This window comes from Phalacrocorax aristotelis, chromosome 2, assembly GCF_949628215.1.
Source record: "Phalacrocorax aristotelis chromosome 2, bGulAri2.1, whole genome shotgun sequence".
Taxonomy (NCBI): Eukaryota; Metazoa; Chordata; class Aves; order Suliformes; family Phalacrocoracidae; genus Phalacrocorax; species Phalacrocorax aristotelis.
Window position 1 is genome coordinate 50,742,860 of NC_134277.1, and position 25,842 is coordinate 50,768,701.

Genomic DNA, 25,842 nt, shown 5'->3' on the forward strand with positions numbered 1-25,842 from the left:
ATTATGTAGACAAATAGGTTTCAGGGTAAGCTAGGAGGGACTTACTGGTCGTGAAAATTGTAGTGAACTGCTTTATAGGAAACTCTGGTTAGCCAGAAGTGGGTAAAGAAGGCTGACCTGCTTACCAGACTGACCTGGGAATCTTTTCCGAAGCTTCAGAAGCAATATGGCCACCTGCCCAGTTTGTAATATGTGCCCTCTGTTTTGCATAATATCTTACTTATAAAATATAACAGCAAGTAAGGTTCACTTATCTGACACTTGACCAATAAAAGAGCTGGATCCCCAGTATCCTGCTGTGTCACATTACTGAGGGGCATTTACAGGAAAAAATATAGGGGACATGCTAGCATGATAATAGGAAATCACAAAAGCACATCGAAATATGAAATCCCCTTAAATAAATAAAACTACAACACCCAAATTGAATTCTGCACAGTGGCAGGCTAACATGCTCGAGATATTAATGCATTGAGTTTGTCTTACTTTTAATCACAAAAGTGGCATCATGTTCAAGCTTGGTATTTAAGGGTCCTGGTTAAATATTTGTAAAATTTTTAGCACTGCTAGTTGTAATGAAAAGTTCTTTAAAAAGGTTTGTCTGATGATATAACAGACAATTTTGGTACTGGGGTTGCAAAAAATTCAAATGGTATCACCTTTCTCTCTAGCACTTTATGACAGTGTGGAGTAGTTGAAATCAATTTTCTCTGAGATAATATCAAGAGATGCACTGTCATTCTCTTTTAAATACAAGACTGTTCTATATTTAGGCACGGGATGAAGGATCATGTCTTTGCCTTTATTTGTGTGAAGAATGTAGAATGTGTTTTATTGGGGTACCTTTGAACAGCCATCATGTTTGAGTCCCCTTTCAAGTCTCTCCCTTCATTTCTGCCCCATGAAATTTGTTTCCCATAATGTGATGATGAGACAGGTTGTGTGGAAATTTGTTCCCAAAACTCTACACACTTTTCTGAAGCCTTTTTTAAAAAGCCAGTCTCTTTGGTTTCAAGATCAAGCTAAAAATCTATGCAAAGTAGTCCTTCTCAGGAGGCTTAATCCACATCTTGAGTTTAGCAGGTTCAGAATTAAAAATGTCCTGTCAAAATAAGTTTCTTCAGGTTCCACGTTGAAACCAGTGAAAAGGTTTTAATTTCAATTATAAGACATAAATGATAAGACATAATTCTTCCAACTGTTAATTAACAGCTGGATTCATAGTTCTGAAGAAAAACTCACACTTGAAACCATAAAGTCTTTAATAACTAGCCTATATTATATTGCTAGGCTCTACCATGATATGATTGCTATTATTACATAATATTTATTATATTTTGATATATTGATAAAAGAATAATTTTTATTACTGTTTGGCCCTAAAACTTTGTAAACAAGCAATTGCTGAATTTTTACTTAAGAGTACCCCAATGTATTCTGATTCAAAATATACTCATAGGAGCATAGATCTCAAGGTTTCTAGGATTCATTTTTATCACCTTGTTTAATTTGTGCGTAACTAGACTGTAGATTTATCCCAGTAATTCCAACATTGAGTCCAAAAATTCATGGTTGAACTAGAGAATGTCTTTTCAAAAGGCATCCAGTCATGATTCAATGACTCCAAGTAATGGTGAATTTACAGTACACTTAATAGTAAACTGTTCCAATGGTTCATTACTCTCACTCCACCTTATTTCCAGTTTCAAATTTTGCTAAACTCAGCTTCTGACAACTGAAACTTATTATGCTTTCAAGAGTAAGAGCCATCTACATTCAAATATATGGAAGCACAAAAAAAGGACTCTTCAAAAATAAAATCAGTCCAAAAGCTGTTTCTTCATAGTTTTAGGAATCTCAGTGGAATTAGCAGCATTTTCTTGGTTACCAAGAAGACAGAGTTTGACTAATTTATTCTAATACAGTAACAGATATGACAAGAAGTTCTTCTGAGCCATATTGGTATGGTTCAAAGCCCACTGAAATGGGTTCAAAATTCTCCATGTCTTCAGCAGCATTTGCATCATGCTTGAAGAAGTAACGTAACACTGCATAGCCAAATATACTTTGAAAGAAAAACGTCTCTCACAAACAATATAAAATGAAAGCACTTTAAAAGGCATGCCCAGCGTGCTGATCTCACGACATGATACTTACTAGTTCAAACGATAAAACATAATCAGTTTCAACAAAATAAATGTAGTGAAAGATGTGCAAATGTGGAGTCTAATTTATTTTTACTTAAATATTAAAAACTTCAAATTGAGGTAAAAGAGCAGAGGAAGGGAAGGTCACTTCTGTACTTCAAGAGCAATTTAATTTCCATTTCTATGGCTGTGTGCAACAATGGACTTGATTGTAATAGTAAGGGTAGAGGATTCAGTAAAACTGTACAATTACAGGCAGAGATTTGGGTAATTACCAGTTCTGCTTAGCGTTCATGAATGTAGAGTTTATTTCTGCGAGAAACTAAAGTGAATGATGTCTTATTTAATTCAAATTGCTTACAACATTACATCATCAGAAAAATAGCAAAACTGGGAGGTTGCCTTTGAGTTCCTCCTAAGCTAAATTCAGTTTGAGCTTAAATTTTAATTTTTCTACATGCTTTAGGATCAAAGAGTTGGGATTGTTTATGCATTTATTTTTGCAACATGCAAGAATATGTGCTGTCTTGCAAGTGGGAGCCTGAAATGCTTAGGCACTTGCTACTCAAATGCAAGTGTCTGGAGATAGCAGAAGAGAAAAGGCGTATTTTTTTCCTTTTCTTTACAAAAAAGGTGCAAAGCAAGCCAAAGGAAAGAGTATAGTAGAGCTTTTTCCTACCTTTGACATCAGACATATCTTGTTCTAGGTCAGAACTATGTATCTCAGATCCTCACCTAATTGTGCCTAGATTTCTGGATTCAGGATCCTTCCACCTGCAACCTCTGCAGTCACTATGCATGGTCGCCACCAGATGACTGGCTTGACCAATAGGTCTTCCACGTAACCCAAATTTAGCTAACAGACCAACTCCACTCTGGAACAATTAGTAAAGTTGTGAAATTAGCAAATTTTTTCAATTCAGGAGTGTCTTAGTAAGATAGATTAATGACCATCATTCTCTCCTGACATGCTCTGTCTCAGAGCAAGTACTCTGCACAAAACTATGGTTCATATGTACGGCTATTTTAGCAGTTGTGAAAAGACAAAAAACGGAGTCAAAAAAAAAAGCAGAGGTGACTCCTGTGCAAGATGCATGAAGGTGCATCCTCGTTCTCCTATTCCAGCACAAATGCAAAGAAATTTTAAAACCCCTGCATTTGCACTGGTATAATTGAGACCCGTCAGGATAACCTGTATTGTTCTCCAGTAACTGCATCAACAGTAGTGGCACACCATGGTACATCAGAGCAGGAACAAGCCCTTGAGGAGCCTGCTGCCCGTCTGACCCCAACCTCAACAGCTATGAGCAAGCACATTTCAATCGAAAAAAAAAACTGCAAAGCAAAACAAAGCTATCTTTTATTTCAGCATTTACCTTGGTCTTTCTGGAGTCTATCTGCACTACAACAACATGTGCTGTGGTAAATACTAGTCAAAAGAGATCAATTAAGCTTCGAGGCTTTACACCTTCACCAAATCTCGATGGTCTCCAGTTTTATTGCCTGCTCTCTGTCGTTATTTGTGCACAAGATAACACAGCGAAAGTCGTCCTTAGGGAAATATATTGTAAACCAGTTTCGGAGGTTTGCCTGTAACAGGGGCCAGTCTGAACTTCACAGGGATTTTACAAGGTGAATTCAAAATCCCTTTGGCAGTTTGCAAAACAGTCAGTTACTTTTAGTTAAAAATAACAAATACATACGTGTCACCTAGAACGGTCCTTTGGCACTTAAGTGACATTTGCATGTATTAGAAAGTAGCACAACTATATTTTCACCTACAACTTAGACAAACGAGAAGGTGGTTTCCTGTCTGGATCAGGCCAGAATCTGTTATAAAAGAAAGTATTAATCCTGTTTCATATGCTCAGATCTTCTTAAATACGTAAGCTTACATGTAGTGGTAAATTTTAAAGTTCATATAAAGTGCTTGCTTCTCTATCAACATATAATAAGACAGATGGTTTATAGGACAATATTATGGTTGTTTGCTTGAATATTAATATTAGGAGAACACACTGAAAAGCACGTTAATAGAGGACTTGCACGTTTTTCACAATGATACTTAGAAGTTAAATAAAACTGGAAACTACAGTATTATAATAATGCTTTATAGCTATAATGCACTTCAGATATTCTACTCTTTAATTCTTATAATTGTTTTACCATGTGTGAAGTAAATTTGACAAACTGTTGAAAGACAATTAAAATCTGCCTTAAAATGAGCTCCAACATTTTTTCTCTTTTCTCTTTTATACGATGTCTGTTTAGGAACCAAGAAGATGCCATTAATTCTATACAAATTATACAGATTGGGAGATGCTCTTGAAGGGATAAGGGAATTCTTCAGATGAAGCATCCTTAGCAAGGGAAATTAATTATTCCTGTCCTGTCCCCTTGTCTTACCTCTTTCGTGGGTACGCATTTTTTTCCCTTCATGTCAGATATATTTTGCTAGGGAAGGAGTATTTCCTAAAGTTGGAATCACAGTTTTGCCCAATGCAACACAGTGCAGTTGCCTGACACATTTATTTTCCTTTATTCTTAATGAAAAGTAATTTTCTTCAAATTTACAAGACAGGGTTCTGTTGTATAAATGGTATTTTACACAAAGTGGTAGAAACATACAGGCAAGATTAACTTTCTCCCTTTTCTCTGCCATACTTTGTCATCAGCTGAAATAAGTTCAGGTTAAAGAAGAAAAATACTTTGAAAACAAAAATAAGAGGTTTTTATTGCCCTATAATGTTTAAGGTCTGTTCTCTGGAATAACGCAGCAAACATCGATGGTAAAGTATTAGTGTACCAAAAAAAAAATTCCTGAGATCAGGCATAAATCTATCGCAGCTGTGAAACTGAAAAAATGTGGCCATTCAGCATTGCTCTCCCAGGAAAAGACACAGTTGTTTCAAAAATAAATCGTGTATTTGCTAAGGCAAGTTGGTCATCATTACTACAGGCTTAACCATTTAAAGGGCAATAGGCTAGTGGAAACTTTCAAGCGATGCAGCTATTCAGGATTCTCATCAGTGAGTAAAAAGTCCCATTTCAGTGTAACTGGTAGCTGGTGCTTCAGCCAAATTCATGTCCTAATCAAATCCCTCAGCAGTGAAGTGCAGCTGAAACTCAGGTGCAGAAAGGTGAGCAGTCATCTTCAGCGTGTGGGGTGCCAAACAGAAAAGGTAATAAGGAAAAGCCTTTGACTTCTTGTCTTCCCTTCCTCTAGTATCGTACAAATTAACATTGGGGGGCATCTGAAGTGGGCAGATAGAGAAGTTCTTTGGAGAAAGATAGTTTTAATTATAAGGAGGCTCTCCTAAAATGTAGCTGAGTCTTCTTATTTGTGTTCTGGCTTTGTTTTATTATTCTTATTTCCTCTGGAAAAGTTCACTATCCTGTCTTTTTGTTGTAATAAAATAATCTTAGCCTTCTGGGATCTTATTTCCTTTCTGTGCTTAATCCCAGGATATTTGTAGACTCTCAAAAACCTCTGAATCAGACGTTTCCTAAACCAAACTGGGGCGTGTATTTAAGTTTCTTATTAGAAAAAAAAAAAAAGTGGCTTTTTTTTTTTGCAATAACACATTTCAACATACAGCTCTCATTCCAGCCATAGCTACCCAGCCCAAACTGAATGGGGGACTCACCATCAGCCTGAACAGAGATGATCTGAAGGATGAAGACGACAGATCCCTGGAGAAAGGTGAGAGAGAATCTCTGAGAGCCTGAAGCCATTGCCCTGCTTGCAAAGCCCTCAGCCGCAGGAGGTTGGCTGCCGAGGCTTTTTCTCTCTCCTCCTCTGCACTTTCACAGTGGGGTCTGTGGTGATGATTTCAAGGAGTGCTTTCCCTCGGCAGGATCCTGCGTCTTGGGTTTGCACTGAAGGCGGGAGAGGTGGAAAAAAGAAGAGGGAGGGAGAGAGGAATCCTTGGCTTGGCTAGTGTGAAGGGGAGGGGAAGGTGGGGGGGAGATGTCCGGCCAGCTGGGGTTGGGGAGCGGCTTTATCCAGCCCAGTCTGCAGGGCAGTGCATGCAGAGAGACGGTGTGAAAAGTCACATTACCCTGTCAGTAAATACCTAATGGATCACAGTGGAAGAAATGTAAAAGCCAGGAGGGAGAGAAAAGGGGGGGGAAAGGACAAGCGACAAGCAGAAGAAATCCCTGGCTGAGAGGAGAAGGGCAGCTAGATAGCTGGTGCTGGCACACGGTGAGTCTGTGGGCTTAGCTGGGCATCTCTGGAGGGATGGGTTCAGATGTGGGGAGTAGTATTTTCTCTCTGCAACATGAAATCAGCCGGTACACTGCTGAGCGTCGCAGGTCAGGGGCTGCCGCAGCAAGAGCAACAGTCTTCAGGTAAGGGCTGAGGAAAGGTGACAAATGGCGTGGGACCCCAGTGGCTGAGTTTCCCTGAAGATCAGGATTGGGATGGGTTAATCCTGCTATTTCAGATCCTGGGTTTGGGATGGGTATGAGGAACTGAAGGCTGAAGTGAGAATCTGTCAGCTGGTCTCCATCAGTGCTCCTGGTTCAGATTAATGGGTTGGTGCTGGTCAGGTTTGAATGCTCTGAAAGCAGCTTGATGAGGGGAGTTTCCAGCTCCCACTAGCACTTACATCACTGACATCTGTCCCTTATTCTCATTCCTCCTATATTTGTCCCAACACACTTAAAACAAACCCCCACAATAAGAGGAAACATTCTGGTGGTGATGCCAGGATTTATTTCACTAAATATATAAACGGAATAGTTTTGTGTTGCTGTTGGAACTGAACAGGGCTTAGAAATGTTGTTTTCATATTCCCATCCTTTTTGCTTTTATTTCAGCTTCTTAAAATTTTTTCCCTTAGAAATTTGAAGCTGGGCAAAAAACGCTCAGTCTGCTAGATACTCTGAGCCACCAGGAACAGAAATAAGGATCTGACCCTCCCCACCACCAGAGACCCCAGTGTCCTACATGGCAAGGTGCTGGTAGGCAGTTGCAGACGTCTTCTGATAATGATGAACCTGCCCAATGTTGTTTTTCATCTGACTGAAATGATTCAAGCTCAGGAACTTCTGTATATGATATTCAAGGAAGCAAGTAACACCATAATACTGGAAGCTTTAAGAATACCTATGTTTGATGAATTCGGGCAGATAATGCTCTGATCCTGTTGACTTTTAAAGACTCATAGCCTTCTTGCCCTCCTTCATACCCATGCATGACATGTGAATGTACCTTTCACACAGGTAGCTTTGAATTTTCTGTTTATCCAGAGAACAGAGATAACAGCAGGTTTCATTACATTGCCTTGCCAGCCTAACTTGTAAGGAACACCTCCAGAATTAGGAGGGCAGGCATTTTCTTGCTCATTCCATCCTTACCGTGGAATGATTGGGGTAACTATGTAACTGCATTTCATTTCAAGGCAAACTGTATGCTCTGTACAATAGAAATTCACATATGACAGAAAATAGAGAATTGTAGCATTCTCTATATTTATTTGAGTTTCTTTTACTGGTGACGCTAAAGGCATAAAATGCAGTTTTAACCCTCTGATACACCAATAGTTCTACACCCATTTTAAAAATCATTGGACACAAAATGATGAGAGACTGTGTTGAATCTATACACTTTTAGTGAGATAGCAAAGCTATTCCATGAAACAGGGTAAGTAATTAGAGCACGGTACACAGCCATTAATAGAGACTTGACATGACCACAGCAATAACTCCAGGTTTCCTTGACACTCATCATAGGGCTGCTGCCTTTTTTGGCCCTGTGCTGTCCTCATGAATTTGGCCCAAGCAGTTGGAGGAAAGGACAGTATCTTCCGGATTTCCATCTAAAATTCCAGAGGTCTGTTGGATTGGTTTTGCTATAATTGGATCATTTCCTTGTGTTGATATATGTAAAGGCATGTTGCCACTCTGGCTCCTGTCTTGGAAAATCTCAGCTTGTATTCTCGAGTAGTACATCTTGCTGATTTTAAAGAATTACAACAGAACACAGGATCTGTTCCTTTTTGAAGGCATGAACTGTTCATAGAATGACCTGGCTTCTTCTTGTCATCCCATCTCAACTGTCAAGGAAGTCTGCAAGTGGAAAGGTAAGGATGCTTACCAGTTATTAATTCCTGGAAGATAAGTACCTCACTGCCAAATAGCTGTCCTACCAATCTAATGTTTCTATCAGTAAAAATTCCCGCTCCTAGTGTATTTTGGAAGATTTACATAAAGCTGAGCAGATTAGGTTTTGTGCTGAAATGATGTATGCGTTGTTTTGCATTGAAATTCAACATTAATCCTGCCTTTAGATTTTGGGCTTCTTGGAACCAAAAGCTCAAAATGACATCTGGGAGTTAAGACGGTTAGAAACAGATATAACCTTTTACTCAGAACCTCTGACATTCATAGCACTACAGTAACACATTGGTCAAACTATTCAGCGTGTGAAGTGCAATGTACTACAACACATTACAAAAGATTAATTGTATGTGCAGCTTTACACAACTCACAGATCGTGCCTTCCTTGGAAGCAGTGAACGTGCCAACAGTGATATTTTATAAAACAGTGCTTCACTATATGCAAACTTTTACACAGGGAGTAAGATGTGTGAAGGCACTGGGCCATAAAGTACATATGTACACACATGAATGTACATACACAAAACATTCATGTGCTGTGAAGCACACAATGATGGTTTGGGCATCTAGGACCTGAAGAGCATCTATACATCTGGAATATGTCTTTCAAGTTAGAGTGGATTTTTAGTACTAAATAAAACACCTAAAAGAAATAGAAGCGAACAAAGACACATTTGAAAACCAGAACATGTGTATTTACAATAGAGATTATTGTATTTGGTCTCTTCATACCTACTACTAGGAATATTTACCTTCTGCCATTACAAATTTATATACTATAAACATTATAGATGTAAAAGCTCATATTCTGCAAATTCTAACACATGAACTTAAGCCTCTGCAAGATAAGGACCTAGGATCCTAAGGCCTTGAGCAAATAGACACTCTCAGAAACATTTGCTATCACAAGCCAAGCTGGGCAGATGTTGGCAGATTTGTTAAAGTGCTGCAGCTGGCAAAGAATCTGGTCTTTGAAGAATGCTGGAAAGTCACACGAAAGGTCACTTTTCATATCAGAATAAAGCACAAAAGAAATAGAGTTTCTCTTCAGAAAAAGATACCTCTCTTCTCTGTCACTAAAGCATGAGTTTCTGTTTAACTTGTTTCTCTGCATAATGCAATAGCTTCAGATGTTGACAGTCTGCATAATTTAGCTTGAAGAACTGAACTTAAATGAAATATAGGCTTTAGGTCTACTTTTCATCCTAAATTTTAATTCTTTTTTTAAAGAAAGAGATCTACATTAATATGTGAGCAAGGTGGTGACTAAAGTGCTCTAACCAGCATGATTATTAGAATTTATCATACAATCTGGAACTTCTGGAGTACTGTCTCCAGATAAAGTTTAAAGGAGATAAATACAGAAATAACTAAGGCATACACTTGCTATGTGCCCTACACACAGCTGCAGAGCCTGCATAAAATGATGGCACTACTGGATAACCATAACCATTTGTGGTGATCCATGACCAGGTATGAGTCATCATATTCAAACTGTCAGATGCCAGTTATCTATGTAAATGTCATGAAGCAGTTGATTTCCTACAGGCCAGACATGTTGGTGATGGCTCTTCCTGGATACAGTGGTGAGAACTGTGGAAACCAAGAGGATTTGGGTTCTGCAGCTTACTAACACGTCAACCTCTTCAGACTCACACTCTTCACTTATAAATGGAGAGAACCAACTTTACACACCATCCTGACATATCCTTAGTAAATCAGCATATGTTTGTTTATAGATACCTTTGTAGTATCATTTTGTTATTATGGGGGATGTCTGCTTTCCTGAAGTCTATGACTTGAGCTGCTGCTAGAAGCAGGACATAAAGAATTATGGCTCGGCTTGCCAAGCACCATGTAAAGGGATCTGAAATACCTAATAGATGATATAGCATTTACATACAAGCACTGCAATGACTGACATCTCCTAAAGGATATGGAGTCTGTGTGACTGAAAGGCAGGCAGGAAACCTTGGTAGTACTGTACACTTATTGTATTTGCAGATAGTACACCTACTGTATACTGGGATCCAAACTCATTCTGCAGCTGTATCCAAGCTTCTAACCCCCAAAAGCCAACTGGAAAAGGGAAAGAAAAAAGAGAGAGAGAAAGATTTCTTTGTTTATAAAACGTGAATTATTAAGCAACAGTAACAGAGACAAACATTTTTCAGTGTCTGGCAGTCTGCAACAGTCTACTAGCTGCAGGGAACTTTTTATTTTATTTATACAGAGTGTTTGCACCTAATTAAATGAAAAAGTAGAAACGTGCAGAACTACCTGAAAGTAATTCAGGGAGCTAACAGAAAAAAAAAAAGAAAGGGAAAAGTCATATGCCCCACTTTGTGGGTGGTGTGTCGAACACAGGGACCTGTGTCATGGTGCTGCTGACCCTGAGAAAGAGTGTGATTCTTACACTTACATCATGTTATGTGGGGTCAGGCGTTGTCATGTGACAGGCCACGACCCTCATATAAATCATTGCCATGTAAACTGTAAAAAAACAGACTTAATTTCTTGAAGGCTGAGCACTCTCAAGAAAAGAATTAAGATACCTGGCCATAAAATGGCAGCCACAGTATTAGTGATATACAAAATTAACTCCACTTTACTCCTGATGAACAGAGGTAAACCAAACATCTGGCTGGTTTTGATTGGTGTTATTTGGCTAGGGGGAGGGTGATAATTTTTACTTTCTTCTTTTTCTAAAACCTTGCAGCAGTTTAATGGGTGAAAATTAAGTAGGAGTATAAAAAGTACTCAAGTTTAGCCAAATGGTTTCTCTTTGGTCTCTGTAGGCATCTGTAAAAGTCTGGGTAGAGACCAAATCTAATACCTTGCCTGGATTTCCCTCTTCGGCCTGCAGACAAACCACTCCCACTTCACAGTTTCACCTTCCTTTTCTCCCACCTTCTAACCTTCACCAGCAATGGTCTCCAGTTAGATGAGAGAGCAATTAAATTAAATTCAAGGCTACCTGCATCTACCTACCATCAATAGCTGCTGACTGCCTCACACTGGGGATGTGCACAATGAGCAAGCATGGGATGTGACTCATCTTCTCATCGTCCCTGAGTAACAACCAGAGAAAAGACAGTCCCTTTCTAGGGGTCTTACTGATGCTGGAAGTCTCCTCTGAAGCAGGGTACCCACATCTGTACCCGTAACTGCATCAGCAGGGTGTGGCAATGCAGGCATTGCTCTGACATATACTTTACCTGGACACACAGGGTCAACATGGACCAAAAAAGCAGCAGCTGACCTTCAGCTTTATCACAGATCCTCACGCCTCTCCATCCACTCCCACTGTAAGTCCCTCCAGCCATCTGTGAGCCCCACTGCATGGCAACCCAGGAACACTGCAGCAGCAGAGCACCTATGGCAGGAAGAGTTGGGCCCCAGCAAATTTATGAGGTGTCACCTCTCTGGCAATGGCACTTGGCATGGAGTTGTCTTCCTGCGGCAGAATTGTGTTTCAGCATCTCAGCTTTGGTTTTCAAAGGGTCACATCTAGTCCTTCCGTCTGCAAACAGACCTGTGCAAATTTGGGAGAAGGAGGCGTGCAGAAAGCTGGAAATGGTGTCTCTCAGAGCTGCAAACACTCCCAACCAGTGCTGTAGGGAATACGCAAGGCCATGGTTGTAGTGTTTGTCATGCTTCCAGCATAGCAATTAATTTGCCATTTATTTTACCAGTCACCTAATATTTTGGCTTTTTTGTCTCAGTCTCCTTCTCCAGCTATTTCCTAGAAGTTTATTTAACTGCATTATAATGTATGTTCTCTGGACCTTAAGGCACCCTTAATTTCTCATTAGCTGTTAGCTCTGCCCTCTAGTGCTGCATGCGACATGGGAACTGGATGTTGTGTTACAGACCTGTAGCTTTGCCATGAAGCCCAGCTGGTGTTTAAAAACTGACAGTTCAAATACTAAATGCTCAAAAATCAACATGTTGACTAAACTAACTTGACATTTTTTGTGCCTCCTGAGAATGGGTTACCAGTCCATTTGTAGTCATTTAAACAACAGACCTCTGAAATATAGCCCACCTAAACCCCAGCACTTTACAGTACCAATTGGTTCAATTTAAATTTATTTATTGCATGCTTATGTGGCTCAACCTGTGGCTCTGATCCACCCCACAGGTTCTCAGCTGCTGAGGATGTGACCAAGTGTTGCTTTGAGCAAGGAACAACTGAGAAAGTGCTTCATCTCATTGCCTGGAGTTCAAGGTCAAGGTGGAACGAACAGCTGAGCCAAAGAGAGCACGGGGCTCTGCTGAAGCAAGAGATTTTTATGGCAGGCTGTCAGAGTAACCAGATGTGGTGTAGTCACATGTGGTATAGCAAGTGAGTTTCAGCCTGGACACTTCACCATTTGCAAAGCATATACAAGAACTTCTGATATTGCTTTGCACTTAAACAGTAGTATTTTAAAGTAGATTTTTATGCAAACTCTGAAGTGTTGCATTTTTCTAATTCCACTTATGGGAAATTATATTGCCAAACACACTGAAGCAGTTAGCATACTGTTGTCATGTTTCCTAACTCAGCAGAACTGAGTACAGGGAGATGAAGGCATGGCTATTGATATCAATTTTTGAAATGCCTTCCCTCCTTGCACAAGCCAAGCATGCCATCACTAAAATCACTGTAACTTTTTGGTAAGACAATAGGCAATATGAGAAAGGCAAATGATGAAGAAGCTTTGAGTCTTTCTTGTCCTAGACACTCATTCATATTTGGGAAGGAAATACCTTTCCACACTCCCCATCTTCCCTTCTTCCACTTAGCAAACTTCTTCCAGTTAGCACACTTAGCTTTCACAGTTCGGCCTCTTTCACACCTCTCTGTGATCTCTCCAAGATATGCAGGTGCTTGAGGAGAGTGGAACTGAGCATCTGGGAGTGTAAAGCTGCTGAGTGATACGCGTGGGGTTTTATTCAAAGACCGTTGGAGTAATTAGCATGACAGAGTAGAACAGAAAAGCTAATGCAGATGCAGATGGTATCAAGCTACCGTGGGAGTCTGGGGCACTGAACCATGGAGAGAAGGACGATAGAAAGAAAAAGATCAAGCTTTTTAGCTCTTAGGCTGGGGAAGCCTAATTTCTGTTTTCTCAATCCCCCACCTACATCCTTGCCCACAGAGTGGCCTTCCATCTTTTCAGATATTATGTTTATCAGGTTCTTCTAAATATCTTCTCCTGCATCTTTTCTGCATCTTTTCTCCAACTCTTCAGCTTCTGAGTCTTATGTTGACACGTAGCTCTTCCGGGTGGGGGGAAGGTTGAAGAAGCAGAGCCAGATTTGCTGGACAAACACAGGACTAAGAAAAGTGCAACTGATTCAAAGCCAGTGTCAGGGTCCTGTGCGAGGGGATGGTTACCAGGGGTTCAGTGGTATGAGCAGGGGGCATTTGGGTTGGGCTGTGATGATACTGAGAATGTTGTTTCAAAGAAGATCAAATACCTAAGCAACTTACAACAGCAGACTTCAGTTTGTGTCAGGGAAAGTGGATACACAATATTCAAACCATATTCACACTACCCGCCAAATACCATTCACAACATCTAAAGTTCATTACATTTCCATCCTTTCAGTAAGTCCAATTGTAAGGAGTTGACTAACACTTAAGCAGCTGTTAAAGTAAACCCTGCAAGCCATAATGACAACTAGGGTTGGGCAACAACATAATTTGTGTACCAAAATCAGTAACTGGTCTTAAGAGTCTATGAGTTAATGTCAGCCCCTTGAACCGGTCAGCTCTTGCAAATGGGTTTGGGTTGAATAATGTGAGAAATCGTAATTGGTGTATCCACAAATGAAAGCCTACTAATATTGCAACGACTAATTTTTATTACCCACTACAAAAATAGTAGTGGATTATTATTAGCTAAAAAAATACTGAAAAAATATATATGTTGTAACACTAAATTTAAACTGACATCAGAACATGCACTCTTAGCAGTGGAAGTAGCCAGGCTATTTCTGACATTAAAATATTTACTTAAAAAAGAAAAGTAGTATTCTTCCCTCATTTGTTAAAGGAAAAATCAAGACTGTGTGTCCTCAAAGAATTGATCATTTTAGCTCTATAAGTAGAAGGAAATTCATAATAACTCTGGTCTCCCAGGCCAGTCCAGGGATTGAATATTGCTATTGAGGAGATGACTGATTTTTTTTTAATATATAAATCATATATTTCATTTACAAATGAAATTGAACCCTGCCCTGAAGTTTGGAACATCTGCAATTTGTAATTGTACAAAGAAGCTGGAAGAACCAAATCAAAACAGAAGCTTTTTGTGTGTACGTGCATGCGTGCATGCACACATGCACGTGTGCATGCGTGGGTCGGTGTGCTCATGTGGGTGTATGAGAAAGACGGAGGGAGAGAAAAGAAAGAAAAAAATTTTCTTTGCTTCTTTGTTTTTGCAACTCAGGACCTGGCAATAGGTGATTTCCAGACATGGATCTAATGTTGCAGACCTCATCATATGCTGATACCTTCAAAATCAGATTTGTGGCTAAGGCTTCCCACTTGGACAACTTTGATATTTCTTCTGTGTGCGCCATGAACATCTGATATGTTTCACTAAACGTATGAAATAGATGCTCTAAAGCATAAAATGAAGCTAGATTTAAAGCTCAATATTTGCCAAAAAAAGGTTACAGAATAGGAAGGTTAATTAGTAAGGTATCTGATAAAATATTTGAATAAATAAACAAACCATTATTTAATTATACAATAAATATTATCTAATTTCAGTAGCTGAGGCATTGCTGACCAAGTTACTTTCCTAAAAGCCAATTTTAAATCAGCAATGAATTATTGACCAACAGATAGTGCCTAAAATAAGACCTGCTCATCCTGGCTTGGTCTATGGTCACAGCATATTTATCAATCCATCTTTTCTCTTTATCTAACTGATCTTTTTTGGTCTCTTTCAGTCTATTTGTTGCCCTTGTGGAGCATAATCAATACTTACTACAAAGACCAGCAGTCTTAGGGAGGAGAGATGAGTGCATGAGAGCTTTGCACATGAATGCAAGTGCAAATATTCTGTGGCTCTGGATGCAATAGAGAGAAGTTTATTTTTTTAGTGTTTCAACCTTCTCTACTGGTCAGAGTTGTACCACAAGAGCAGTCTTAGCTTCCCATCCAAGTGATGGTATCAGTGCTTCTATGGTTATCCTTAGACTTCTCTGTTCTTGCATTCAGCCCTCAGTGAAAACAATTCCATCCAGGTGGATCGTACAAGGAACCCTCTTTTAATTTGGGCTTTGCATTTGAAATTTGGGGGGGAAAAAAAATCCTGACATTTACCTTCGATTAAATATGGCTAACTGACTACAACAAAGGTAAATCCAGCCTCCTGAACTACGTAACATTAACTCCTCTTTGTTACATAGGGACACAGGATACATGGAGTGGCTAAACACAGACTAAACATGACACATCTATTTCACAAGCTGTAAGAAAGAGTAGATGGATGCAAAGAGAGCATGTTACAGTCAGAATCTTGCAAATTCAATGGCAGATTTAAAAGCAGATGGCAAGCAGTTCAATGTACATTTAGTAGGATATCTCAGATTTTGGGGACAGAAAAAGAAATGTAAAAAAGTCTAATAAAAGAGAGAGCAATGAAAAGACAATTCTATGTCAAATGAAAGGGATGGGAATGCTACAGGAGACACACTAGCAAAAAATATACAGATGGGTAAAAGGGGAAGAAATTCTAAAAATGCAAACAACCTTCTACTTTGAAGAAATAGCCAGACTTCAGTGTGTTTTGCTGAATTATTCCTTCAAGCCTTCTGAAAGTCAGGCATCACAAATACTCAGGCTATGGAAAAGCAGACTGTGACAGCCCTCAGCAAAGTTATATACCTGCTAAAGAAAACAAATTTTGCAGGCTTGATTTCAGACCTAAGAATTTTAAGAGTGTCCCTCCAACCCAACACCCTTAAAGGCCTCTGAATTTCAAGTTAACTTTGCCCTCTGGAAGACACATATATGCAGAACAACTTGAGTGTGCAACACTTAAGATCTTGAAAACACCTGGTCTCCAAAGGTCCAGCTGCCCAGTTGCTTTGGCAAGGCTACTCCTTGGTTAAATATTGGCACAGCTTCAAATCATTAATTACAGATACATGGCTATTTATAGCCCTGATAGCTTCCAGAGCCCCAGAGCAGCTGCCACACTGAAAGGATAGGTATATGCAGAGTGATATTTCTTGTTTGTTTCCTCTGCTTTCTCTTCCTAAATCTCCCCCCACTGTGAATATTGCCATCCTCCTTCTTCATGTGTGTTTCCACCCTCGCTTTCCTTTCTCTGTTTTCTATTTCCACTATTATGTTGTTCCCTTTCCTTCCCTAACCCTCTGTTCTCATGTTTTTATTCACATTAACTTGTCCACTTTCTTCTTTCTCTGTCATCCTACCCTGGACTTCATTTTACAACAAACAAAACAAAATATGAGGGGAACAAGATGAAGGATTGCAACTCTAGTAAGCTTATTACACATCTCTTACTATTTGGTACATGAAGCCTTAGCTTAGTGCTGGGGCTTGACTTGAGAAATAGTGATTTTTTACTTGGAAAAGAGAAAGCAGCTTTCTAGCACACGTGGTTTCTGAGAAAACATTATCTGAGTGTACCCTGAAGGCTAAGAAACCAAAGGCAAATAAAAAGAACCTCAAATTGATTATTTTTAAGCCAGAAGGCAAATAAAAAGGAACTCCAAATTGATTACTTTTAAGCCACCCTCATCACGTATGATTTTGGAACACTTAGTGTTGGCAACACTGCAGCGCAGATCAAGTGTAGGTTTTGCCAAAAATCAGTCTGAGTTTCCTCCCTATGTTTGCTTCCTCTTCTGCTCTTACCTATTAGTAGTGTAGGATTTTTTAAACACTGACTGTTAAAATCTATTGTCTGCAAACTAGCAAAACAGCAGTGTGCACCCTGAAAGCTGGTGAAAAGAAGCAGCAACAATCAAAAGAGGGAACAGAGGAATTTAATGACTGCCGTGCTCCCTCCTTTCTCAATTCTAAAATGAAGATGGGCTGTGAGTCTGGCTTTGAAACCACCACACTCTTCTGTCTCATTTCTAGGGCTGGTCCACCAGGCCACATGTCCTCTTGTGACCACAGATAGCAAATAATGACAAAAAGAAGTGGTAGCGTGACAATGCAGGCAAGTGGCAAGCATTATTTGTGCTCAGGTTTTCAGGGGTGAGAAGGGAACAAGCCACAGCATCGTCTTCCTCTTGGGTTTGGGTGGGGTATTTGGTCCCCTCCAGTTCACTTTGCTTTGCTTTTAATAGCTTTAATAACATCTCAGTAAGGGCTCAGCTTAAATAAGAAACTTCTCCAAACCTGAACAGATTTTTGTGGTGGATGAAAAACTGTTTAATTCTCATCAGCTTTGCATCTTCTATTTTATTTTGTTAGAAGAGGGAGAGAATCATCAACAAATCACAAAAGTGTGACAGTGTTCCCTGTTCTCAGTTGTTTACTTCTGTTTGGGTAGCTAAGGTGTCTGGCACCTTGGTAGGTATCACAGTATTTCTGGTTTGATTAACACAAGTCATACCGGAAATACCACGACATGCTCTTCTCTGTGCAGCTACTACCTTATTTTTCAATCATTTTCAGGCACGAATCCATTTATTCCACTCTAAGCTGATCTAAAGCTCAGAAATCAGAAACTGTGGAATCCATAAAGGAAATAGCATACAAAGAAGAAAAACAGCTATTTACAATTATAGTGACTGGGGTTTTTCCAAGAAATTCTGATTTTGTGTATTCCTCTGCCCGTGATGTTTCAGTTTCTGCAGAGGATAGTTTGATGGATCTGAACTGGAATGACGTTCTGCACAGAAAAGGCAGAAACAAGTGCAGAAACCCTGGCAGTGATGCTGTTGGCTGTTTGCTGGTGGCGGGGATATGGAGACTCATCAACAGTGTAGTTCAGGACATGGTGAGTTAGGGCTTAATTGCTGAGAGTGAGCCATGGAAGGGATTCTGCAATTGCAGAGATGCATGTCCGCTACGAATATATATACATATGTCATGAGGAAGCTAAATGTTTCTAAAGTCTCAGCAATACTGGGAGAACGTAGATTCAGGTTCACCTTTCCAGAAGAGCATCCAGCTCTTCCTGCATGTTAACATCACCCTGTTCCTCCTCCACATGCCGGCACATCTGTCTCTTTCCTGAACCTTCTTGACATTTTGAAGCTGTTGTGTTACTGGTTAAATGCGGATAAAACAGACTCTAAACTTATCCTGGCTCTTACATGAACTGCACAGGAAGGTAAGGTGCTTAAAATCAGCAGTAATATCCGAGGCTGAATGGTGCGCTTAGGAGCTGGCAGAGATTGGCTTTTGAAGCAGCATCCTTTTGAAAGTCAAAGGGTCTCAGAGATACAGCCAAACTGTTAGAAAAATTCCTGACTGTAACGCTCATTTGTCCAGTTCATAAATCTGCCTCTCTATTCTTCAAAGTGCCAAAAGCTATCTAGCCAGACATCCAGCTTTTATAAGACAGTCTAACAAGCTGTCTGGCTCAATTAGTTGAACTCTGATGGTGCTCCAGATTTTCAGTCAGCAGACCACTTTGTAAGAAAAATATCTACTCGCAGACCCCGTTCCCTTCCGGTACCAGTAGCTTAATCTACCATGTTATAGTTCTAAAATGTTTTTTTCAATGAACCACAAGAAGGAGCTCAGCAGTCCATCCATACACCACAGTTTCAGATCCTCGATTCCTCAGCCGTTTTTTCTTGGCCTTCTTCACCGTAAATGGTGGAAGCGATACTTTCTATGGTCTGGTTGTGCATAATACAACGTGAATAAAAGCTGCATACTTGGTTATGACCAAGAAATTCTCAGTACAAAAGTACTCTTCAGGATTTCTTCAGCCTGAGCTCACTCTGTTCTTGGATAATCCCGTAACAGGCTGTTCTATATGGCTCCAGCTTTTTACTAGAAGTTATAATGGAAACAGCAATTAGATATAACCATATACAGTCTAATTTGGTAATAGAGTCCAGCTTCTGTGGGGCTGGTATGGCTCAGTGAAACACAAGCAGTCCTTATAAAAGCACAGTTAGGGTTTTCATCAATAAAGGGTAAAATAACCACCAGAATTACAGATTTATTGTGATGCCTCTTCCTAAAAAATGACAATGCTTAAGAAAGTAACTTTTTTTTTTCCCTAGCTGCCCAGTTAACCTAATTTTTCAAGTTTTACCCTTGGCAGTCAGCATACATACAGAGAGATTCTCTTTCTCTCCTGGCAGTCAAGGGACAGAGACATTTTCACCTTCCCATATTTCTACCGTTCGCCACTAATGGTTTCAGCAACGTTCCCACTGGCGCTCCCAAGAACCCGGCTGCTTTGGTGATCCCTCACTAGTGATGTAGGTATCAGCAATGCAGCAACACAGACAAGACTTTAAGGAACAAAATCTAGCCAGAAACCTGAAAAACTGGAGACTCAGAATGAATTGTTCTCCGACATTTCATGCATGGTTTTCTTTTTTTTACATTGGCCATACAAAGCTTATTCAAATATGTTCTATTCTTTGACTGAAAATCAGCAGTGATAGAATTCTCAGTCACGCAAAACACAAAGAAACAAGGTAAATGCACAATGAGAATGCAATGTTATTAGAGCTCTTGTTTTCAGGATTTACTACATTTCAGCAAGCAAATTCAGCAAAACCATATAGCCTCATTTTTGTCTGCGTTTAGTTTTTGGAATTTGACCAACCTCCAGCAATACAAAAGGAATCCAAATAAGATACTTCTTCTGTAACTACATGGTTAACATAATTCTGTACAAATTTTTCAGCTAAATGCTTAAAGCATAACACAACAACTTATCATCCTATATGAAGCAAATATCAGAGAAGAAAAGTTATTTTTAAACTAGTTGCATTGACTTCAACACATTTTAGGCCTTATTTTCATAAACTTCACAAGTTAATATGCTATTTTTATGAGAGATAATCATCAGGATTATGTGGAAAGATGTTGGCAAAGTAACACATACAGTAAAACAATTCTCAAAATACTAGTCATTATTCTCAGTTATGTCTTCTATTTGACTGGTAAAAGCCAATCTTGTTGACCCAGCAATATACACTTGGCTTTGCAGCCACTGTTGCTGCTTAGTAATGTCTTGGGAAATCCTATGCCTTTGAAACTCTATGCAAATCATCTAAAAGGAGCCAATGCTAACACTCAGGCTGAATTAGAAAATAGGAAAATACACGAAGTAAGTAGTTTAAGGACAAAGTTGTCTCTAGCTAAAATTAAGCACTGATTCACAGTGACATTATGAAAACACTAAGCTGTACATTAAAATTCCTAAACATCACTGCTATTCACAACAGGCCAATGCAAACATTTGTTACTTCTGTGTCTGAGAGCGAATTTGTAAGTTAGGAAAATGATGTCAGTATAAAAGAATTCAAAACTAATTTTATCTGATTGGCAAGTGAGTTCAAGTACTGAGATACTAAATAAATATTTGACAGCACCATTCCATAGTATAATTTATTTCACATATGCACTAAATTAAAAGGAAAGCTTTTCTAAACTGCAAGCAATCTCCAGGCAAACCACTAAGCAGGATGATGGTGATGGCTGCCATTGTGTTATGGTAGTGCACCTTCTCACCCTTGCAAAGGTCAACAGAGTTTTGAGCAAATAATCAAAACCACAAGGCAGAGAACAGTATAGTAGGTCCACTTTTGTCACACTTGTGACAGGGAATTTATATTTATATTACTGAGCACTTCTGTTCATGGGGGAGGAGTAAGCAATGCTGAAGGCCTGGTCTTGTATTTGTCCCAGTAGGGCTACCACTATGGATAAGGAATTCAGAGTTTTCCCTAGCAATGGCTATTGCTAGGAAAATTCATTCCAGCATGATAGGGCTGTTGTTAAGATCCTATTTAAATCTACGATGTGTCTCAATGAGCATGTGAAAATGTGTTATTCGTGCAATGACCGATACTCATGGGCACATGATGGCACAGGGAGAGACACAAGAGGTATGCAAGAACTATTAGACGTGATGCACAAACAGATCCAAAGGTCAGGAATTCTTTCAAAGAGGAAACTGAAATACAGTGCGCACCATTTTTTAGTTTTATGCTGCAATTGAAGTTGCAGAGGCACTACGCTTTCAGGCCCCCACAGTTTTGGAAAAGGTAGGTCTCTTCAGTGGTTTCTACCAAAGCAGAGCTCTGTTGTTTAAGATTCAAGCAAAGAAGCAAGAGTTTCACATCATTACAAGGATATAGATCTGCATTTTTAATACTGTAATTATGGAGATAGATAATCAACCTGGTTTAGACCTTGCTGAAATGCTAGGGTCAAAGTTAGAACTGAAATCTCCTCAAATCGAGAGACTATTATGCAGAATTTTTATTTAAACCCCCATAGAGACAATAAAGAGCTGCACAGTTCAGCTGGTTTATATCCCAGAGGACTTATCAAGGGCAAGGTTCATAACTAATTATGAGAAAATACAGGTAACACATATCAAATGCAAGCCTTACCTATATGTAATTCCATGTCCTTTTAAAATACTACAATGTACATGCGATTACAATGTTTTGGATGTTAAATGCAGAACAAAAAGTATTCAGTAATAGTTACACTTACAAAACAATCATCAAAAAATCTGTGCTTTCTTCCCCATTACAGAAAAAGGAGGAGAGTTGTAGACATCTATTTATCAAAAAACAAAAGAAGTGAAATGGAAATAAAAACTCAATTTATATAGGGAGATTAAATTCAGAATGACATTTCTCTGATTTTTATAGTACATTTTATGTTTCCCGCTTCATTCCTTTCCATAACTTGGAGAAGCCTGGAATATCTACTGATTATCCTACAAGTCATGAAACCTTAACTAATACGCCATTAAAATATTTGAACTATTTAAAGGAAAATGAATCCAGACAGTATTGGAGGTTCTACATTAATCTTCACTCTCGATCTAACTATTTATATAATGTGGATATACATGCTCTTGTCTTCTTGATGTACTTTTTATCATGTACACAGGGTCCTTTTCTTTCTAGAGAATGCTAATACAGAAAAATGCATTTGTGGTGAAGCTTCACTAATACAATACAGAGTCTGTATAGCACTTTGGCATTGTTCTGGATGAAAAGCATTACATGCACGTAAGCTGTGTCATTAAAAAAACAATTTGGGAGATTAGAAAGAGTGAAAAAGAGAAAGAAAATAGTGGTTCTGAAAGAAAATAATGGTGCTGGGAACTCAAAATTCTATCTTCCCAGGCTACAGTGCCACATAATTACCAGTGTGAATTAGCTGTTCACTTTATTTATCATTGCAAAATAAACTCTCTTTGTGTGCATGGATGTTCTGTTGCACTTTGGAATTAACTACAATTCATGGCTATTGAAACATCAGCAATAAACTATTTTCTAACAATGTGCAGGAAGAGTCAGAAGGTTGACTCACAAGTCAGTATTTATTCAGTTACCTACTAGCCTTGTTTCCAAAGTTCAGAGGTCTCAATCCCTTCTTTTGCAATTCCTTCTGCTTTAAAACCTTTGGCCTAAATGTCCATGCACAGATGCTACATACGCAATCTCATGGGCAAGTGCACGTGCCCCTAGGCTGGGCACAGATTGGATACAAATCTTCAGTTTGTGGATGTTTAAAAAGGTATTCATATGACAAGTTTAGGTAATTTCATGTATAATTTGTAGCAGCAGTTTGGACTATCTGTATTATTTCAAGCTACAGGGAAATTAACAACTGTTAAATTTAATAGTATCTCTGAGAATATGAATGTGTGGTATAAAGCCGTGGCATAATGAATGACTACAGAATTTTTTAATAACACTACAATTAAACAGCTACTGTGATGCCAATGATTTATTCCACATTATGTCAGCCTAAATTGGTGAAATTCAATTAAATATATTACAGCTACACCTAATTCTGACCACACTTCGTTTGAGCTGAAGTGTGACACATCCTGACATCAGACTAGGTTAAGTGCCAGGCCAGAGCTGACTTATTCTCTGGTTACTACCAAATTGACAGAAAACACCTTATTTTTGTCAGGAAATAACTTGAATAAAGGAAATAAATTTTTGTCACCACAATAGCTTACTGTTTTCAATGTAATATTACTGAAGAAAACATTTTAGTAGGTGAAAAATTTTAATATGGGATCTAAAGGCAGTGCTCTTCTCTCCCTGATCTTTAATTACATTGACTTTCTTCCAGCTTTTCCTGCCTCATCACCTCCTGTCATGACCCTAGTGCAGTGCTGTGTTGTCTGTCAAACTGTACTAGTTTCTCTTCTGGCCTTTTTCTGAATGTAGGCTTCAATTTCCTGCTGATCTATACAGTGCCTGGAGAATTGGTTTGTTTTGAAATGAGGTTGGTTTACCACCCTGTGTTGTAAATGCCACTCTAAACAGTGCAAACACATATGTTGGTTTGGCTTACCCGAGTCTTTCAAATCCCCAATGTTATGCTCCAGTAAATTTTACCACAGAACCTTTGCAACAGGCACATTCCACCCACCCGAAGCCTAATCCTCTACAAATATGCTCACACAAATGTCTTGCTTCTCAGTATAATTTTCTAGTTCATTTCTGTAGCATGGAGTGGTCACTACAGCTGTCAAGTGTCATTTTCATCTGGAAAGGGCAAAAAGACAAGCAAAGGAAAACAAAAAATTATAGAAACATAAAGATGGATAAACCACCTGGAACTGATAATGTTCCTTCATCAGTGATTTCAGATTCCATGATGTGCAACGAGGGTGTGAAATTAAGATTCTCAGACTTTTCTTCAGTTGAGGAAGAACAAATAATGGGAGCAATGTGATTGCTGAGGGAAAATGTTAGGATAGTCACCACCTCACACTGTCTCACTGAAAAAGGAGTCTGCCTCTCTTCATTCACTGCAGGGGGAACGCAGTCACTTTATTTATAGACCTAACACATACCATGCACTTCTACCGCACCCATTACATAAAGGCTGTTGGTCATCTTGCAATATCTGCAGCCCTAGACTATCTCACCCTTTCTGAGAAGAAACCCTCTTTGTTCCATCCATCTGCAGGACATTCTGGAACCTTCAGACTCCAGGACCATGTCAACAGAAGAGGTAACGGTGAGTGGAAGAGGTAAAACCAGAACAAAGCGGCATCTCCTTGGCTGGGGCACAGCTCTGTAGAAAAGACTCTGGTGGTTCTAGGGGTCAGCAAGCCAAACATCAGTCAGCAGCAAAGGCAGCCAACTGCATCCTGAGCTGTATTAACAAGAACACAGCCAGTAGTTCCAAAGAAGTTATTATCTCCTTCTACTCAGTGCTCATTAGACCACATCCGGAATACTGCGTACAGTTTTGGATCCCCAGTACAAGATAAATTGGAGTGAGCTCATTGAAGGGCCACCTAGATGGTTAGGGAGGGCTAGCGTGCTTGTCCTGTGGGGAGAGGCTAAGGTAGCACAGCTTATTCTGCCTGGAGAAGGGAAGACTTCGAGTGGACCTAATAGAAGCTTGCCAGGGTCTGTTGGGAGGCTGTTGAGAAGGTGCAGCCAGGCTCCTTACACAGTGGTGCACAATGGGAAGACAAGAGACAACAGGTATGAGATGAAAGAAGAGGGGTTTTTACTGCATGGTAGGAAAACCTTTTTCTCTATTAGGATAATCAGGCAGTGGAACAGTTTGCCCAGAAAGACTGTGCAAACTCCATCCTTGGAGATTTTCAAGATGAAACTGGCTGAAGCCCTGAGCCACCTGCTCTGATCTCAGAGCCAATCCTACTCTGAGCCGCAAGTCAAACAGGATGACCGCCTGACATCTCCTCCAAGCAGAATTATTCTGTGATTCTGTAATTCTAAATCATTAAGTGTGTTGTTCAGAAAAACAGCTGCTGGAAAAGGCAGCTTTAGTTGTATGTTATATGTGGGTTTTACCCTGCCTGAAATTCTGCACACAGATGAATACTGTCTGAAAGATTTTAAGGCTAGTCTAAAATCATAGCTATCTTCCTAACTGATAAGCTCTATAGAGCTGACTCTTGAGAAATGTTGAGACTTACGGTGTTTCCTTCCAGCATCCTATCTCCTAAATCCACAGCTCAACCCCATACTGCTGTAGTAGTCGGTGAATGCTAGGAATACAGCAGGAAGATGGCCATGGATAACTCCAGTGCAATCATGTAAAATCACAGAGGAAGCATCGGGAAGAGATAATGCTGCAGAATTTTATAAAGGGAGTATTTGCAAGCAAAGTAATTTAATTGGTATGTGAAAAGCTTTCTCTGCCTTCCTCACATAAAGTCATTTGGCTCGCCTTCACTTTAGGACTGATACTTTTTCTCTGAACAAAATAAAAAAGTATACCACATACGGTCACAGTATACATTATTGGTAGTAATAGCTTAGCATCAATCTCACACTTTAAACAATGCTTGAAACTTGCTATTGCTTCACCCAGCTGTCACGATTCCTCTGTAAAATATTTGTTTTCCACCCATCTTCG

At 39.4% G+C, this 25,842-nt stretch overlaps 1 protein-coding gene and 1 long non-coding RNA gene across 2 annotated transcripts in view; one reads left to right on the top strand and one right to left on the bottom strand.

Moving 5' to 3' along the window:
* SUSD5 (sushi domain containing 5) overlaps nucleotides 1–6,033 on the bottom strand; it is a 43,772-nt gene extending 37,739 nt beyond the window's left edge. Inside the window, exon 1 of the mRNA XM_075083503.1 lies at nucleotides 5,795–6,033. Coding sequence (XP_074939604.1) covers nucleotides 5,795–5,882 — 88 coding nt within the window. The 5' untranslated portion in view covers nucleotides 5,883–6,033. The remainder of the gene's footprint in view (nucleotides 1–5,794) is intronic.
* LOC142052837 (uncharacterized) lies at nucleotides 5,762–24,678 on the top strand. Its single transcript, XR_012659011.1, has 3 exons — nucleotides 5,762–5,850; nucleotides 8,159–8,236; nucleotides 24,415–24,678. It is a non-coding gene; the product is annotated as an uncharacterized LOC142052837 (long non-coding RNA).
* The last annotated feature ends 1,164 nt before the right edge of the window (nucleotides 24,679–25,842 follow it).